General features: G+C 43.4%; 1 protein-coding gene across 1 annotated transcript in view; it reads left to right on the forward strand.

The window, feature by feature from the left end:
- Nucleotides 1–1,471: 1,471 nt before the first annotated feature.
- LOC124009614 (tomoregulin-1-like) overlaps nucleotides 1,472–17,147 on the forward strand; it is a 67,883-nt gene continuing 52,207 nt past the window's right edge. The window contains exon 1 of the mRNA XM_046321594.1: nucleotides 1,472–2,197. Within this exon, the coding sequence (XP_046177550.1) occupies nucleotides 2,044–2,197 (154 nt within the window). The 5' untranslated portion in view covers nucleotides 1,472–2,043. The remainder of the gene's footprint in view (nucleotides 2,198–17,147) is intronic.

Raw genomic sequence — 17,147 nt, forward strand, 5'->3', positions numbered from 1 at the left:
GGCTTCAATGTAGAACCATCTGTCGAAAGGATTCTACATGGAACCAAAAGGGTTTTACCTGGAACCAACAAGGATTCTTCAAATGGTTCTCCTATGGGGACAGCCGAAGAACTCTTTTCTAGTTCTAGGGCACAAGGCGAGACCCAAATGCAGACACAGGAGGCAGATGGTTGAGCTCCGATATTTATTATAACAAAAGGGGTAGGCAAAAGGCAGGTCGGGGACAGGTGAGAGTTCATAAACCAGGTCAGAGTCCAAACGCTACAGGACGATAGGCAGGCTCGAGGTCAGGGGCAGACAGAGTGCTCAGTAACCAGGTCAGAGTCCAAACGCTACAGGACGATAGGCAGGCTCGAGGTCAGGGGCAGACAGAGTGCTCAGTAACCAGGTCAGAGTCAGGACAGGCAAGGGTCAAAACCCGGAGGGTGAGAAAAGAGAGACTGGGAAAAGCAGGCGCTGAGACACAAAAACGCTGGTTGACTTGACAAACAAGACGAACTGGCACAGAGAGACAGCAAACACAGGCATAAATACACCGGGGATAGTAAAGCAACATCTGGAGGGGGTGGAGACAATCACAGGTGAAACAGATCAGGGTGTGACATAGATAGCACCTTATCTTCTCTTGACTTTATACTGCGATTGGCAACTTTCATAAATTAGGTGATTTACCGCCACTGACCTCGTTCGTCTTAAGGTCACCCACGTGGGTATAACCAATGAGGAGATAATATAATAATAATAATAATAATATATGCCATTTAGCAGACGCTTTTATCCAATTTGTCCTGGAATATAAACAGTCATGTTATTTTACCTGTGCATACATTCTAAAACAGTATGGTCATCCCTCTTCCTTCCAAGCTTTATCTTCTCCTGTTTTCCCGGGATCGAACCCACTACCCTGGCGTTACAAGCGCCATGCTCTACCAACTGAGCTACAGGGTACCTGCTTCTATAAACCAATGAGGAGATGGGAGAGGCAGGACTTGCAGTGTGATCTGCGTCAGAAATAGAACTGACTTCTATTTTAGCCCTTGGCAACGCAGACACTCGAAGGCGTGTGCGAGCAGTGTGGGTGCAATAATTGTTTAACATAGATTTCTTAATTTATTTTGCAATGCTCGCGCACGCGGCGTGAACCTTGTAGTCAGCCTGTAAGAGTGTACTCTTACCCAGGACTGTCTTCAACACACTGTGGAAATCACCCTTCACTGCAAATGTGGTGTGGGAACAACATGAACAAACAGAAGAAAATAAGACTTGCAGCCCATCATTTTCTTCAAGTTGTTCACTGCAGGCAACCAATACGAAACAGTGAAAAATCCCTTCCCAGAGTAGAGATTTCACAGCTGTTTTAGCTGTTCACTGCCAATGAGTAGGGACAGTCACTCCAGGAGAGCTATTAAAGGGATAGTTCACCCAAAAGGGCTAGGAAGGGGGGGCATCCTCTCACGTGACTATTCTCTCAAAATCTCTTTGTTGTAGCTGCTGTGGCTGTTTCGCATTCCGGCGCCTTTTCTCTTTAATTCCCGGTTATTGAAACCAGATTTGGTTTTATGAACGGAAACGTACCGGGAGTGTAGGGCTACTTACATTGATTCAAAGGAAGATTCAAGCGAGGTGTTGTTTTGAAAGCAGGGATTTGCCTCGGTGTTAAATCCGGGGCGTCAGATAAATCATAAAACGACCCAGAGCGTGTTGGAAGGACGGACTACGAGGATGCTGTTGCTGCTTCTGTTGTCGTCTTGGGGATTTTCGTCAGCCACCGAGGTTTCATAGATGACCACCTCGTTTATTTGGAGTAAAGAGCCTTCAGAATTGTGTGTTCTGCATCTAAGAATACCCCTATATTATTTTTTGCATCGCGTCCCGTTGTCATAGTGCGTGTTCCTTCGTGCATGCATCCTTGCTTCTATGCTGTGCTCTTTCATTCAACACAATTTACCCATCAATATATTCGTCAAGTTGTCGAACTGACTTAATTTTGGATACGTTCTGTGACAGTAGCCTTGTTTGGTTATCGTCTCCATCCTTTTCATCATGGTTGGAAGCTTGCGACCTGGTCGGTTGCCCGGACCTTTGGCTGCTTCTTCCTTGGCGTTCCTCTGCTTCGTGGCTGTCGCTTCATTGCCTGGATCATTGGCATCCTACCTACAAAGTGGCGAATGCAAAGGGAAAGGAAAAGACTGCACAGGTAAGGGTGTTCAAAATATGATGCTGCCCGTATATTTTGCTTATGTTTACGCACGGGTTGTGAATGGTGTCACAATGTTTAAATATCCTATGCAAACATGTCTCGGATAAGAAATACCTTGAGTTTCAATGCGCTCCCCTAGTAGGCTCGTAAATGTTGCTCTCTGTATACCTAGGAATGGGCCATTGCTCATCTAAAAACGCGGAGATTATGTCCTATTTCAACTGTCAGATATGTAGCCTAATGCCTGTCACTCAGGTGTAGCGTATTGGAAATAATCGAAGAATGGAACACCGCCCTGGCCAGTTTGTGTCCCTCTGTCTCAATTCTGTCATCAACCTTTTTCATGTAGAAAATAAAATGCCCAGCAGCTCTTGCCGTTAGCCTATGCTAGAACATCCGTTCTGTTATATATTAACAATTTAAGAGGACGATTGTCTTTTTTCTTCTCGTGCATGGATATTTAAAGAGGACTCTACTGTAGCTAACTCACTGGAGTGTTGGAATAACCTGGTATACATGTTTTATTCATGAACCTCAGAATTGCCTTTTCCCCATCACATTAAACATTAAGCATTTTCATCATAGACCGATGCACTGTGAACCTAATTCTTCACCCTTTCCAAGCGACCACACATAAATGGAACAAAATGCCATATCAGTAAAGGCAAATGAGCTGTTCTATTTCACTACCCAAACTAAACAACTTATTCATTGCTGCACATAATGCAGTTGCAGCTAGCCTACGCATAGTAATACACTCCCAGCTAACACCCTAGGCCTCGTGTCCAAATCAATTACATTTGTTTCAAAACTATATTTGTATTAATCGTAGAATTTCATTACAACAGAGTATTAAACAGAGGTTTTAGCCCAAGCAAGCTTCTGAGAGCAAAGCAGTGGCTTATAGACCAACATTATAATGGGAATTGGCCAGAAAAAAGTAGGAAGAAAGCTCTGGAGGAACTAGTGCTATTAATGGAAGAGTTTAATATTTTGTAGTTTGTGCCACTGAATGTATATCCGGATGTTTACTGTTGTCAGTAAGTACACAAGTAAAGGGAATTATGAGGAAAATGGACTGCTGGTGCTGATTGTTGACTGGCAGCATTTCAGGCAATTGAGAAATGGATGTACTTCCTCAATTAAGAAAGCTAAATCAAGCTACTTTCTAGTTCTATCTCAGACTCTGCTGGTGATCCGTCAACATTTTGGAAAGTTAATGCACTGAAGTGTGGAAATTCCTACACTTCCCTGCCTAAGCACGTTGTCTCAGTCTCTGGCATCATTACTGAGAAAAAAATTGATAAGTGATTCTTTTAATTAGCATTTAGCTCTGTAGGCTTTTTATTTGAAAGAAATGGTGGTTTAATTGACCCTAGTCATTGAGTTGACTGATCTTTCCTCTCCCAGCCTCCATTTGGCTCAATGGAAATTCAGTAAACTTCTAGTGAATATTTGTGACCCATGTTACCTAAATAATGATTGCCTCATTCCCAAGCTCTCTTACCGAGCAAATATTCTAGAATCATTGTTAAATACTCAACTTAGATCCCTTTTAACTACGAATTGTATTCTAAATGTACACCAGTCAGGTTTCAGACCAGGTCACAACACCATCTCTGCTACTTCTTTGTTTTTAAATTATGTTCTTAATTGTTTGGATAAGAAGAAACACTGTCCGGTCCTTTTTATTGACACTGTGGATCACTCATGACTTATTCAGAGGCTTTCATCAATTGTCCTGGACCAGGCTGAGTGTAGCCAGTTTCAAAATGATTTAAAGGACGGAACACAGTGTTACAAGTGTTGTTTACTGCTGGTGTTAAATCAGGATTTCTGGACATAACAAAGGGTGTCCCACAGGGATCGATACAGATCTGTTCCTACAGAAGAAGCCAATTGATTTATTTATTAACTCATCTAAATGCTTTTTGAAATAGTTTTTTGTCAATCCAGCAAGGACTCGACCACTAAGGGCACCATCCAATGTGCGTATGTATAACAGACCTGGGTTCAAATATCTCAATTGTTATCACATATATTCAAACTAAGTATTCCGATTTATATTTGATTTGAAAAGACAAGTTGTTGAATATTTTAATACATTTGGAAATACAATTGGAAAGTATATGTTTGTTTTTAAAAATATACACAGACTCAAATACACAGGCAGTTGATTAGCTGACCAGGGTCAGTTCAACCACCATTTCTTTCAAATATATATATATTTTTTCTCATGAATGATACCAGATTTTGACAACTTGCTTCTGCAGGGAAGGAGAGGAGTTTTCACACTTCAGTGCATTAACTATTTTCCAAAATTGAAGGATCTCCAGCAGTCTAAGATATAAAGTAGCTAGATTTTGCTTTCTTGATTGAGGAAGTGCATCTATTTCTCTGCTTAGGCAAACTTGTTTCTCACAAGTGTAGCAGGTACTGAACTCTGCAAACAACGTTTCTCTGAGTAAATGACTAATTAATACATGCATTAACAGAAATGTATGTAAACAAATGACGGGGATTAACGGTACATTTACTTCTGGTGACATCTAATGGGGGATTGACCAAAATAAAAAAATCTAAGGGCAAACAATTCACACAATGAAACAATGAATCCATGGGCCTATGGAGTGGCCCTGCGGCCCTGGTTTAAGGCACGTTCATTCCTGGGCTGTGCCACAACTGCCCGGTTAGGCGGGTCATGTTTCAGAGTTCAATCTTGTTTTCTTCAGACCAGAGAATCTTGATTATTTGCCATTTGGCAAACTCCAAGCGTGTTGTGGTGTTGTCTTTTACTAAGGAGTGGCTTCCGTCTAGCCACTCTACCATAAAGGCCTGATTGGTGGAGCGCTGCAGAGATGGTTGTCCTTCTGGAAGGTTATTCCATCTCCACAGAAGAACTCTGGAGCTCTGTCAGAGTGACCATTGGCTTCTTGCTCACCTCCCTGAGTTTGGTGTCTCGACCTGTTTTCACATGATCATTATGGGTTATTGTGTGTAGATTGATGAGGGGTCTGAATACAGTGTATGTGTGGGGTACAGGGACGAGTTATTTGTTCAAAAATCATGTTCAAGACAATTATTGCACACAGAGTGAGTCCATGCAACTTATTATTAGCCTTTTTAAGCACATATTTACTCCTGAATTTATTTAGGCCTGACATAACAAAGGGTTTGAATCCTTGACGCGAAACCTCTTTTTAATTAATAAAAAAATGTAGGCTCTAACACGACAACATTTTTAAGAAGTCAAGGGGTGTGAATTCTTTCTGAAGGCACTGTATATGCGAGCATCTGTGTAGTTGTGTGTGTGTGTTCAAGTCCTTCTGCCCAGCTCAGTTTTTGAAGGGTGCTAATCTTGTAAAGCAGTTCAGAGCAGGATTGTGTAATTGTAGGGTTTACAGGGCTTCTTATTAGTAACATATGTTCACTGAAACAAAAGAAGATTTTGCAGTGGGAGTGTCCACTTCATTCCCTCCATAATGAAACCCTTGCCTCTCAGAGGCTGCATCTAAAATGGCACTTTATTCCCTATGTAGTGCACTTCTTTTGAACAGGGTCCATACGGTTAGGCAAAAGTAGTGCACTACATAGGGAATAGGGTGTCAGTTGGGACGTAGCCCGAGTCTCCACCACTAACAGTTTGAGGTTGTGGTGGATGGAATCGGTTGCCTGGCTAACCAGACTCCTTGCTCCGTCAACCCGCTAAGCCACGCCAATGGACGTAAGTTGGAATGGGAGCAATGATTGTAATTTTGCTAAGCCCCTCTTTGTGGCACCTGACACCATGACTGAACAGTAGTCCAGGTGTGGCAAAATTAGGGCCTGTAGGACCTGCCTTGTTGATAGTGTTGTTAAGAAGGTAGAAACTAGGGCCTGTAGGACCTGCCTTGTTGATAGTGTTGTTAAGAAGGTAGAAACTAGGGCCTGTAGGACGTGCCTTGTTGAGAATGCTGTTAAAGAGGAATGGAATCACTAAGATTTAGGACTCCAGCTAATGTGAATCACCATATTGGCGTTGTTACGTCACTGGCAGGAGGGAAAAGTTTGGAACACCCAAAAAAAATTGCTGAATTTACTGAGTCAATGATGAGACAGCCTACAGGGAGGAGGTGAGGGCACTCGGGAGTGTGGTGTCAGGAAAACAACCTCTCACTCAACATCAACAAAACAAAGGACATGATTGTACTTCAGGAAACAGCAAAGGGAGCACATATCCTATCCACATCGATGGGACAGCAGTGGAGAAGGTGGAAAGTTTGAAGTTCCTCGGCGTACACATCACAGACAAATGGAAATGGTCCACCCACACAGACAGTGTGGTGAAAAAGGCGCAACAGCGCCTCTTCAACCTCAGGAGACTGAAGAAATGTGGCTTGTCAAAACCCTGACAAACATTTAGAGATGCAACAATCGAGAGCATCCTGTCTGGCTGTTTTACAGCCTGGTACGGCAACTGCTCTGTCCACAACGGCAATGCTCTCCAGAGGGTAGTGAGGTCTGCACAACACATCACCGGGGGCAAACTACCTGCCCTCCATGACACCTACAGCACTCGATGTAACAGGAAGACCAAAAGGATCATGAAGGACAACAACCACCCGAGCCACTGCCTGTTCACACCGCTACCATCCAGAAGGCGAGGTCAGTACAGGTGCATCAAAGCTGGGACCGGGAGACTGAAAACCAGCTTCTATCTCAAGGCCATCAGACTGAAAACCAGCTTTTATCTCAAGGCCATCAGACTGCTAAACAGCAAACACTAACTCAGAGAGGCTGCTGCCTACATTGAGACCCAATCACTGGCCACTTTAATAAATGGATCACTAGTCACTTTATACAATGCCACTTTTATAATGTTTACATATCTTACTTTACTCATATCACATGTATATAATGTATTTTACACCCCCTCGGTGCTAACAGTATAACTCTGGTTCATAGGCACATGATTACTGCATATGATAGCTGTAGGATCAGCAGAGGCATTCAGGACAGTAAGAGGGACATTAATTAGGTTACTTACATTATCTTCCAACGCCACTGGGATAATGTACATTTGCTGAAGCATTATGACAACTCAGCGACACAATGGTAGAGATTAACTGAGTTGGGCTTGGGTCATTGATAAGTCATTGTCTCAACAATGCTATGAATAGTCACGTAGGCAGTTATGGAGAACCAAAAGTCTGTTGAACTGTTAAATGCCATGATTTAGGGAATGCAGAGTGCCAGATATTATGGGGCGTTTGTTGGTGTCAAGTAGTGAACAATTAGTTCTTTTACAATCCATCTTCTGCTGTTTTGAGCTGCCCTTCATAATGTCTTTCAACCCCACATTAACTATAACAGTTTCAGCCCCCGGTGACTGACGCACAGCCTCGGGAAGCAACCTGGTGATATCCTGAACTTTTGCCCCAGGAAAACAAAGTCTTTGCCCCAGGTACAGATGTATGCCTCGCCATCGAACTCCCTATCACAATGGCTGGAATTATCAGGTCTCTGTCGTGTCTCGAAGCTGAATTTGAGGCCAGAGCCACAGACCTGAGCTGCTTAAACGCTGACTGCGTGCAGGCCACAACAACCAAAGGGACTCTGATCCAGAGAGCACGGCCCAGCGGAGGGGGGCCGCGGTGGTCCGGCTGTGACCAGGCAATTGATTGACCTGGACAGGGAGAGGTGGTTGGAGGGACATCCATACTGATGTGCAGGCCAGTCAAGTTCTCCCACACCGCTCTCAACAAACCATTTCTGTCTGGACCTCGCCTTAAGCACCAGGGCATTGTCATACTGAAGCAGAAAAGGGCCATTCCCAAACAGTTGCCACAAAGTTGGAAGTACATAATCGTCTAGAATGTCATTGTATGCTGTAGCCCGAACCATGAAAAATAGCCCCAGACCGTTATTCCTCTTCCCCAAACTTTACAGTTGGCACTATGCATTGGGGCAGGTAGCGTTTTCCTGTCATCCTCCAAACCCAGTCTGTCATACTGCCAGATGGTGAAGCGTGATTCATCACTCCTGAAAGCGCATTTCCAATGCTCCAGAGTCCTATGGTGGCGAGCTATACACCAGTAAGGCCATTCTATGGCCAATGTTTGACTATGGAGATTGCATGGCTGTGTGCTAATTTATTTCAATTTTTATTTTGATTTAAATACACCTGTCAGCAGCGGGTGTGGCCAAATCCACTCTTTTGAAGGAGTGTCCACATACCTTTTGTGTGTGTGTATATATATCTCTTAGATCACACATGCACTGTGGTACACACCGACTGAGAACATAAATCGGGAGTTGTTTCAAAGTCTCAAGTTTGAATCGTAATTCGACTGTCATTGATGGAGCATCACGGCTTCATCACCTCCCAACGTGCTTCCTGATTGAGCGATTTTTCACATGCCTTTATGATATTCGTAGAAGTGGTCCTATCACACTGGTGAATCTGATAGATTTAAACAGGAGCTCCAACATTAGCTTTGATGGATGAATATGAATATTTATTGTCATTTGTGTCTTGTTACACTTGTTACAATTGTTTTTGCTGAAATCGTTATTAGACTTGCTTGGAATCCACTGATAACTTATACTTGTATAGTTTACAAGTTCTAATTCCATGTGGGTTCAAGCTTGCCTTCCAGGCTGATCTAGAATCATTGTCAAGTCCTGTAATGGCAGTGTTTCACAAAATAGGCTAGTATGCATAGCAGGTCCTAATCTTAAATGGGGCATGCTCTTGTTGTGCCCTTGGGCAACAGCACACTTAGCTTGAATTGCCTCAGTGTGAAATTCAGCTACGACATGAATGACAATTCTAAAACCCCCAGACACATACACAATTCTAATGGAGAAGTCACCTATTCAATGTTTGGATGAACACAAACATCTCCACAATCCAAAGTGAAGAAGATTAGAATTTTAAAACACTGTCTGGTTTATATGGTTAAAGGCCCAGTGCAGTCAACAACTGCTCAATCATTTAGCATTTATTTGCATTTCCACCCTGGTCACAGGCGATTAAATGAGTTAGTCGACCAATAACAAAGAGTTCCAAACCTCTCTGCCAATAACAACTCGTTTTCAGTTTTCCCTTCTCCACATAGACCACTCCCAGACAGTCCTAGCAAAATTATTGCTTGAGAAATTGCTAAGAAGCTTTGTTTTTCTTCTGTTTTCAATACAAATTGTCAAAAAGAAATCACAGTACTTAATTGGACCTTTTAACCAGAATGGTATTCTTGGTAATCGAGCATAAACAGTGGAATTTTTATATTTTTATATCAGGCAATTGAAAGTTTTTGTGGAAAGGCTTTTTACAGAGTGATCACATTTCACTCTTTAATGAAGAAGGAAGACTCGAGAACTTGTGTTATTTATTGTCACAGTTAAAGGGAAAAGCAAAACTAAGCCCACATTGATACACTATATATATATATACAAAAGTATGTAGATACCCCTTTAAATGATCGGATTTGGCTATTTCAGCCACACCCATTGCTGACCGGTGAATGAAATCGACAAACATTGGCAGTAGAATGGCCTTACTGAAGAGCTCATTGACTTTCAACATGGCACCGTCATAGGATGGCACCTTTCCAACAAGCCAGTTCGTCAAATTTCTTCCCTGCTAGAGCTGCCCCCATCAACTGCAAGTGCTGTTATTGTGAAGTGGAATCGTCTCAAAATGGTAGGCCACACAAGCTCTCAGACCCGGACCGCCAAGTGCTGAAGTACATAGCACGTAAAAATCGTCTGTCCTCAATTGCAACACTCGTTATCGAGTTCCAAACTGCCTCTGGAAGTAACCGTTCATTGGGCGCTTCATGAAATGGGTTTCCATGGCCATGCAGCCGCACACAAAGCTAAGATCACCATGCGTAATGCCAAGCGTTGGCTGGAGTGGTGTAAAGCTCACCCCCATTGGACTCTGGAGCAGTGGAGATGCGTCTTCTGCAGTGATGCATTATGTTTCTCCATCTGGTAGTCCGACGGACAAGTCTGGGTTGGCGGATGCCAGGAGAACGCTATCTGCCCAAATGCATAGTACCAACTGTAAAGTTTGGTGGAGTAGGAATAATGGTCTGTGGATGTTTTTCATGGTTCGGGTTAGGCCCTTTACTCCCAGTAAAGGGAAACATGAACTTTTACTTAACGCTTTCTTTCTTTTTCAAGTAAGGCTAAACATACTGTATGTACATATAGGTAGGGGTACAGTGACTAGGCAACAGGATAGTTAATAAACTGTAGTAGCAGTGTATGTAATGAGTCAAAAGAGTTCATGCAAAAAGAGTGAATGCAGATAGCCATTTGTTTAACTATTATGGAGTCTTATGGCTTTGGGGTAGAAGCTGTTCAGGGTCCTGTTGGTTCCAGACTTGGTGCATCAGTGCTGCTTGCTTTGCGGTAGCAGAGAAAACATCCAAGTCCATGACTTGGGTGGCTAGTGTCTTTGACAATCCTTCAGGCCTTCCTCTGACACCGCCTGGTATAGAGGTCCTAGATGGTAGGGAGCTCGGCCCCAGTGATGTACAGGGCCGTACACACTACTCATTTCATGGCTAAGATAGTCATTTAGACAGGTTACCTTGGCATTCTTAGGCACAGGGATTGTGTTGGTCTGCTTGAAACATGTAGGTATTACAGATCGCAGAGAGGTTGAAAATGTCAGGGAAGACACTTGCCGGCTGGTCAGCGCTCTGAGTACACGTCCTGGTAATCCGTCTGGCCCTGTGGCCTTGTAAATGTTAGACCTTTAATTAAACAGGTTAACTCGCATCGACTTCGGAGTGGGAGATCACACAGTCTGGAACAGCTGGTGCTCTCGTGCATGGTTCAGTGTTGCTTGCCTCAAAGCGAGCATAGATGGCATTTAGCTCGTCTGGTAGGCTCCCCTCACTGGGCAGTTCGTGGCTGGGTTTCCCTTTGTAATCTGTGATAGTTTGCAACCCCTATCACATCTGATGAGCATCAGAGCCGGCATAGTAGGATTAGATCTTGGTCCTTTATTGAAGCTTTGCCTGTTTGATGCCTTGTCTGAGGTCATAGTGGGATTTCTTATAAGCTTCCGGATTAGTGTCCTGCTTCTTGAAAGCAGCAGCTTTAGCCTTTAGCTCGATGCGGATGTTGCCTGTAATCCATAGCTTTTGGTTTAGATATGTACATAAGGTCACTGGGGATGATGTCGTCAATTAACTTATTAATGAAGTTGGTGACTGATGTGGTAAACTCGGATGAATTCTGAAACATATTCCAGTCTGTGCTAGTGAAACAGTCCTGTTGCTGAGCATCTGCTTAATCGGACCACTTCTGTCATTGAGCGTTACTGATACTTCATGTTTGAGTTTTTGATTTTAAGCAGGAATCAGGAGGATAGAGTTAAGGTCACATTTGTCAGAAGGAGGGAGGGAGAGCCTAAGCTGCATTTTTGTTTATGGAGGAAAGATGATATAGAATTTTGTTGCCTCTAGTTGCGCAGGTGGCATGCTGGTAAAAATGAGGTAAAACAGATTTCAGTTTCCTTGTATTTAAATCACCTGCCACGAGAAGTGCCACTTCTGGGTGTGCCTCTTCTTGTTTGCTTAGGTCCTTATACAGCTCGTTGACTGCAGTCTTTGTGCCAGCATCGGTTTCTGGTGGTAAATAGACAGCTATGGAAAATATAGATGAAAACACTCTTGAGAAGTAGTATGGTCTGCAGCTTATCATGAGGTATTCTAACTCAGGTGAGTTAAACCTCGAGACTTCCAGCTGTTGGTAACAGAGACCCCCCCCCCAATCTTACCTGAGGCTCTGCTGACCGGTCTTGCCGGTGCATGGAAAAGCCAGTGAGATGTATATTATCCATGTCCTAGTTCAGCCATGACTCTGTGAAACAGAACATCACAGTTCTTCAGGTTTGATAGGATAGTCTCAAACGAAGCTCATCTCATCCAGTTTGTTCTCTGGTGACCACTTTTGCCAACCGTGCGGAGGGTAGAGGTGGTTTATTTGCTTGAGTTTTAATCAGTCATGGAAATAATTGCTAAAAACAAATTTGCTCCATATATAAAAATAAGATGGAGAACAAGCTATGAAGGAGAAATACTGGAGTTTTGGCACAGTTCCAGCCAACAAATGCAAAAATAATTTTGTGATATTGTCAAAACGATAGAGGTCGACCGATTATGATTTTTCAACGCCGATACTGATTATTGGAGGACCAAAAAAAGCAGATGCTGATTTTTATATACACTGCTCAAAAAAATAAAAGGAACACTAAAATAACACATCCTAGATCAGAATGAATGAAATATTCTTATTAAATACTTTTTCTTTACATAGTTGAATGTGCTGACAACGAAATCACACAAATGATCAATGGAAATCACATTTGTCAACCCATTTGTCTGGATTTGGAGACACACTCAAAATTAAATTGGAAAACCACACTACAGGCTGATCCAACTTTGATGTAATGTCCTTAAAACAAGTCAAAATGAGGCTCAGTAGTGTGTGTGGCCTCCACGTGCCTGTATGACTTCCCTACAACGCCTGGGCATGCTCCTCATGAGGTGGCGGATGGTCTCCTGAGGGATCTCCTCCCAAACCTGGACTAAAGCATCCGCCAACTCTAGGACAGTCTGTGGTGCAACGTGGCGTTGGTGGATGGAGCGAGACATGATGTCCCAGATGTGCTCAATTGGATTCAGGTCTGGGGAACGGGCGGGCCAGTCCATAGCATCAATGCCTTCCTCTTGCAGGAACTGCTGACACACTCCAGCCACATGAGGTCTAGCATTGTCTTGCATTAGGAGGAACCCAGGGCCAACCGCACCAGCATATGGTCTCACAAGGGGTCTGAGGATCTCATCTTGGTACCTAATGGCAGTCAGGCTACCTCTGGCGAGCACATGGAGGGCTGTACGTCCCCCCAAAGAAATGCCACCCCACACCATGACTGACCCAACGCCAAACCGGTCATGCTGGAGGATGTGGCAGGTAGCAGAACGTTCTCCACGGCGTCTCCAGACTCTGTCACGTCTTTCACGTGCTCAGTGTGAACCTGCTTTCATCTGTGAAGAGCACAGGGCGCCAGTGGCGAATTTGCCAATCTTGGTGTTCTCTGGCAAATGCCAAACGTCCTCCATGGTGTTGGGCTGAAAGCACAACCCCCACCTGTGGACGTCGGGCCCTCATACCACCCTCATGGAGTCTGTTTCTGACCGTTTGAGCAGACACATGCACATTTGTGGCCTGCTGGAGGTCATTTGGCAGGGCTCTGGCAGTGCTCCTCTGGATAAGAGCGTCTGCTAAATGACTTAAATGTAAATGTAATGTACTGGCCTGTCTCCTGGTAGCGCCTCTATGCTCTGGACACTACGCTACTACACTACAGACACAGCAAAACTTCTTGCCACAGCTCGCATTGATGTGCCATCCTGGATGAGCTGCACTACCTGAGCCACTTGTGTGGGTTGTAGAATCCGTCTTATGCTATCACTAGAGTGAAAGCACCGCCAGCATTCAAAAGTGACCAAAACATCAGCCAGGAAGCTTAGGAACTGAGAAGTGGTCTGTGGTCACCCCCTGCAGAACCACTCCTTTATTGTGGGGGTGTCTTGCCAATTGCCTATAATTTCCACTTGTTGTCTATTCCATTTACACAACAGCACGTGAAATTTATTGTCAATCAGTGTTGCTTCCTAAGTGGACAGTTTGATTATACTGTAATCAAGTGTAATTAATAGCTTCACTCAAATGGATATTCAATGTCAGCTTGTTGTTTTTACCCATCAACCCACAGGTGCCCTTCTTTGCGAGGCCTGGTCTTTGTGGTTGAGTCTGTGTTTGACATTCACTGCTCAACTGAGGGACCTTACAATTATCTGTATCTGTACCCCACACGTACAAGGTAGTCCAATTTATTATGTGACTTATTAAGCACATTTTATTTTGGGGATTTTAAATTAAATCCAGGTTTTATTTTAATTTTTTTTTATTCTAAAACTTTGAAATGGAAATGGGAACAAAATCATAATGGTATTCACTCGCCTTGTCGGTCATCAAGCATTTCTGTAGCCCAATAGTCTTACTTCCCAGGTGTGTGTAAAGCATGTTTTACTTGCCTGAGTTATAATACTCTACATCTCCATTCATTTTTTCACATTGTGAATTTAACAAAAATTCAAATGAATTGTGTGTTTTTGGTGTAGGCTGACCTTGGCCTCGCGTTTTTAATAGCTGTGTGGTTCTCTCTATGACAAGTTGTGAGTTCCATGTCAAGTGGAGAGACTCGGAGGCCCGGTTGGCCTCCGTAGACATTAACAAATGCTTCCAACACTGCAGGAGCTGTTTATTTAGCTTACTTCCGGGACAATGTGGACCGCCGGACTTTCAATGTAGCAATTGTTTTCTTGCAGAGGACTACAGTGGCTACTCTTAGCAAACAAGTAGCCAACCTAGCCAATCTACACAAGCTACTGGGTAATCCATGCCTGCCTACATTTTCTTTCTCCGGTGGAAGTGTCGCCGCTGTGTTGGCTCTCCACATCCGACTGGCCGGTACTCTGCAGGGATCCTAAAGGGAGAAAGGTGTTAGTAGGTCCTGGATGACTTGGTGGATGTTCTTGATCCTTCCAACCAGCCATGGAGATATGTCACTCGCTGTGGCACTCAAAAACAGTGTCCTCCTTTGTGATGTTAAGCCTGGACTGGACACAGACTAGCCCTGGATCCAGAAGTTCTGGAGCCTTCTTCTCTGGGGGATTCCGATTCGAGATCGGATCCGGAGGTACCTGTGCCTCCGTCCTCAGTTCTGTCTCCCTCCCCAGTGGCTTCTACCTCAGGTTCAGATCCTCAGACCTCCCACCCTCATCAGACCGTGAGGCTGTCTGAAACTCCGGCCAATTTATCATCCATGGTTGATACTACAGCTGGCTAGGGTCCATCGGTTTGCGAAATCACTCGAGCAGTGTTGTGATAATTCTGACAAAAGGAGAGACTATTCTTCAAAACAACTTTATAAGATTTGCAAAAATGAAGCAATCAATAACAACCACTCAACAGTGCATCGTTAGGAAAGCCCAACGAACAGAGTTGTCTCTCGTCTTGTAGAAAACGTACAAAATATTTTGTCTGTGGCATTTTATCAGATGGGTGGAAACAGGGATGGAACATGGTGTGTAAAAGCTGATTTAGCTTGTCTGTGCAGATTAAGATAGCTGACGTTGCCACCATTGTCTGTTCCTTCCTGCGTGTTTCCACACATCTCAGTTCCTGTAGATTGTAAAAACAAGATGTCACATATTGCAGTCGGACCCAAACAGCTCTTATCTGTACGCCCAGACTTATGACTAAGTCACACAAGACAAGCCTGTGTCAGCAAAATGCTAACATATCAATGGACAATTCTCTCAGTAAAAACAGCATAGGATGTCTGTCTAATTAAACAACATAGTAGGTAATTACATTTCCTCTACAGGCGAAAGAACAGCTGGACCTCCTCAGCCATTGCACCAGCTGTTGTCATCGGCAGTTCTATGGTAAGAAACATCTGGTTCCCGGGGAAAAAAACCTGTGCTATTCTGGAGCATGAGTACAGGACATTACAAGGCTGCTTCCGACCATTCTACGACAGCTGATGGGAGCTGACGCTGTTGTAGTCCATGTGGGGTCAAACGAAATTAGGAGGGCTAGCTCGGCACTTCTGAAAATGTATTTCAAAGAACAGATTCTAGCACTGAAAGATTCCAAAATGCGCCAATTATTTCAGATCCGGTACCATTGTTGGGCCGCGGTGTGAAAAATTCAGCAGGCTACTGGCATTACACATCTGGCTAAAAGACTACTGTTGCTCTGCTGGAGTCACTTTTATTGATAACTTTGACACCTTCTGGTAACAGACGATACTCTACAGGAATGACGGAGTCCATCCAAATCATCTTGGCTCCTGGACTCAGTCCACGCATTTCAAGGCTGTATTGAGACAATGACTTATCAATGACTCAAGCCCTGCTCCGTTAATTCCTACCATTGTGTTCCTGAATCAGCGCAAACATAAATATCATAACAATAACTTCTGATAAGCTTTCCTGTAAAGCAATAAAAACAATCTAGCATCCCAGAAAAGTGCTAGAAATAGTCTACATTAACATATGTAGCCTAAAACAATGTTCACGAAATCCTTAACTTGCTAGTAACAGATGACACTCATATTCCTACCACTTCGATAATACAGTGGTGGCAATACATGGCTATAACATCTACAGAAAAGACAAATGCCAATGTGTGGTAGTCTATATTCAGAACGACATTCCTGTAAAGCTGAGAGAGGATCTCATGTTAAATGCTGTTGAAGTAATATGGCTACAGGTTAATCTGCCTCAACTAAAGAAAATTATTGTTGGAAGCTCCTATAGACCACCAAGTGCTAACAGTCAGTATCTGGATAATATGTGTGAAATGCTTGATAATGTATGTGATATCAATAGAGAAGTATATTTTCTGGGGGATTTTAAATATTGTCTGGCTTTCATTAAGCTGCCCACTCAAGAAAAAGTTTCAAACTGTAACCAGTTCCTGCAACCTGGTTATCAGTCAACCTACGAGTTACAAACATCACAGGAATGAAATCATCAACATGTATTGATCACATCTTTACTAACGCCGCTGGCATGTCATGCCTAAATTTGCTAGTCTTGTCTATTCAAAAATCTTTAAAGTAGTTATAGTGCAGAAGGGAGAATGGCTCATGATAATGGCCGGAACGGAGATAAGGCTATCAAATACATCAAACACATGGTTTCCAGGTGTCTGATGCCATTCCATTATCTCCGTTCCGGCCATTATCATGAGCCATTCTCCCTTCTGCACTATAACTACTTTAAAGATTTTTGAATAGACAAGATTAGCAAATTTAGGCATGACATGCCAGCAACAAATGCCAACACTACACATCCAAGTATAACTGCCC

This window comes from Oncorhynchus gorbuscha, linkage group LG22, assembly GCF_021184085.1.
Source record: "Oncorhynchus gorbuscha isolate QuinsamMale2020 ecotype Even-year linkage group LG22, OgorEven_v1.0, whole genome shotgun sequence".
Taxonomy (NCBI): Eukaryota; Metazoa; Chordata; class Actinopteri; order Salmoniformes; family Salmonidae; genus Oncorhynchus; species Oncorhynchus gorbuscha.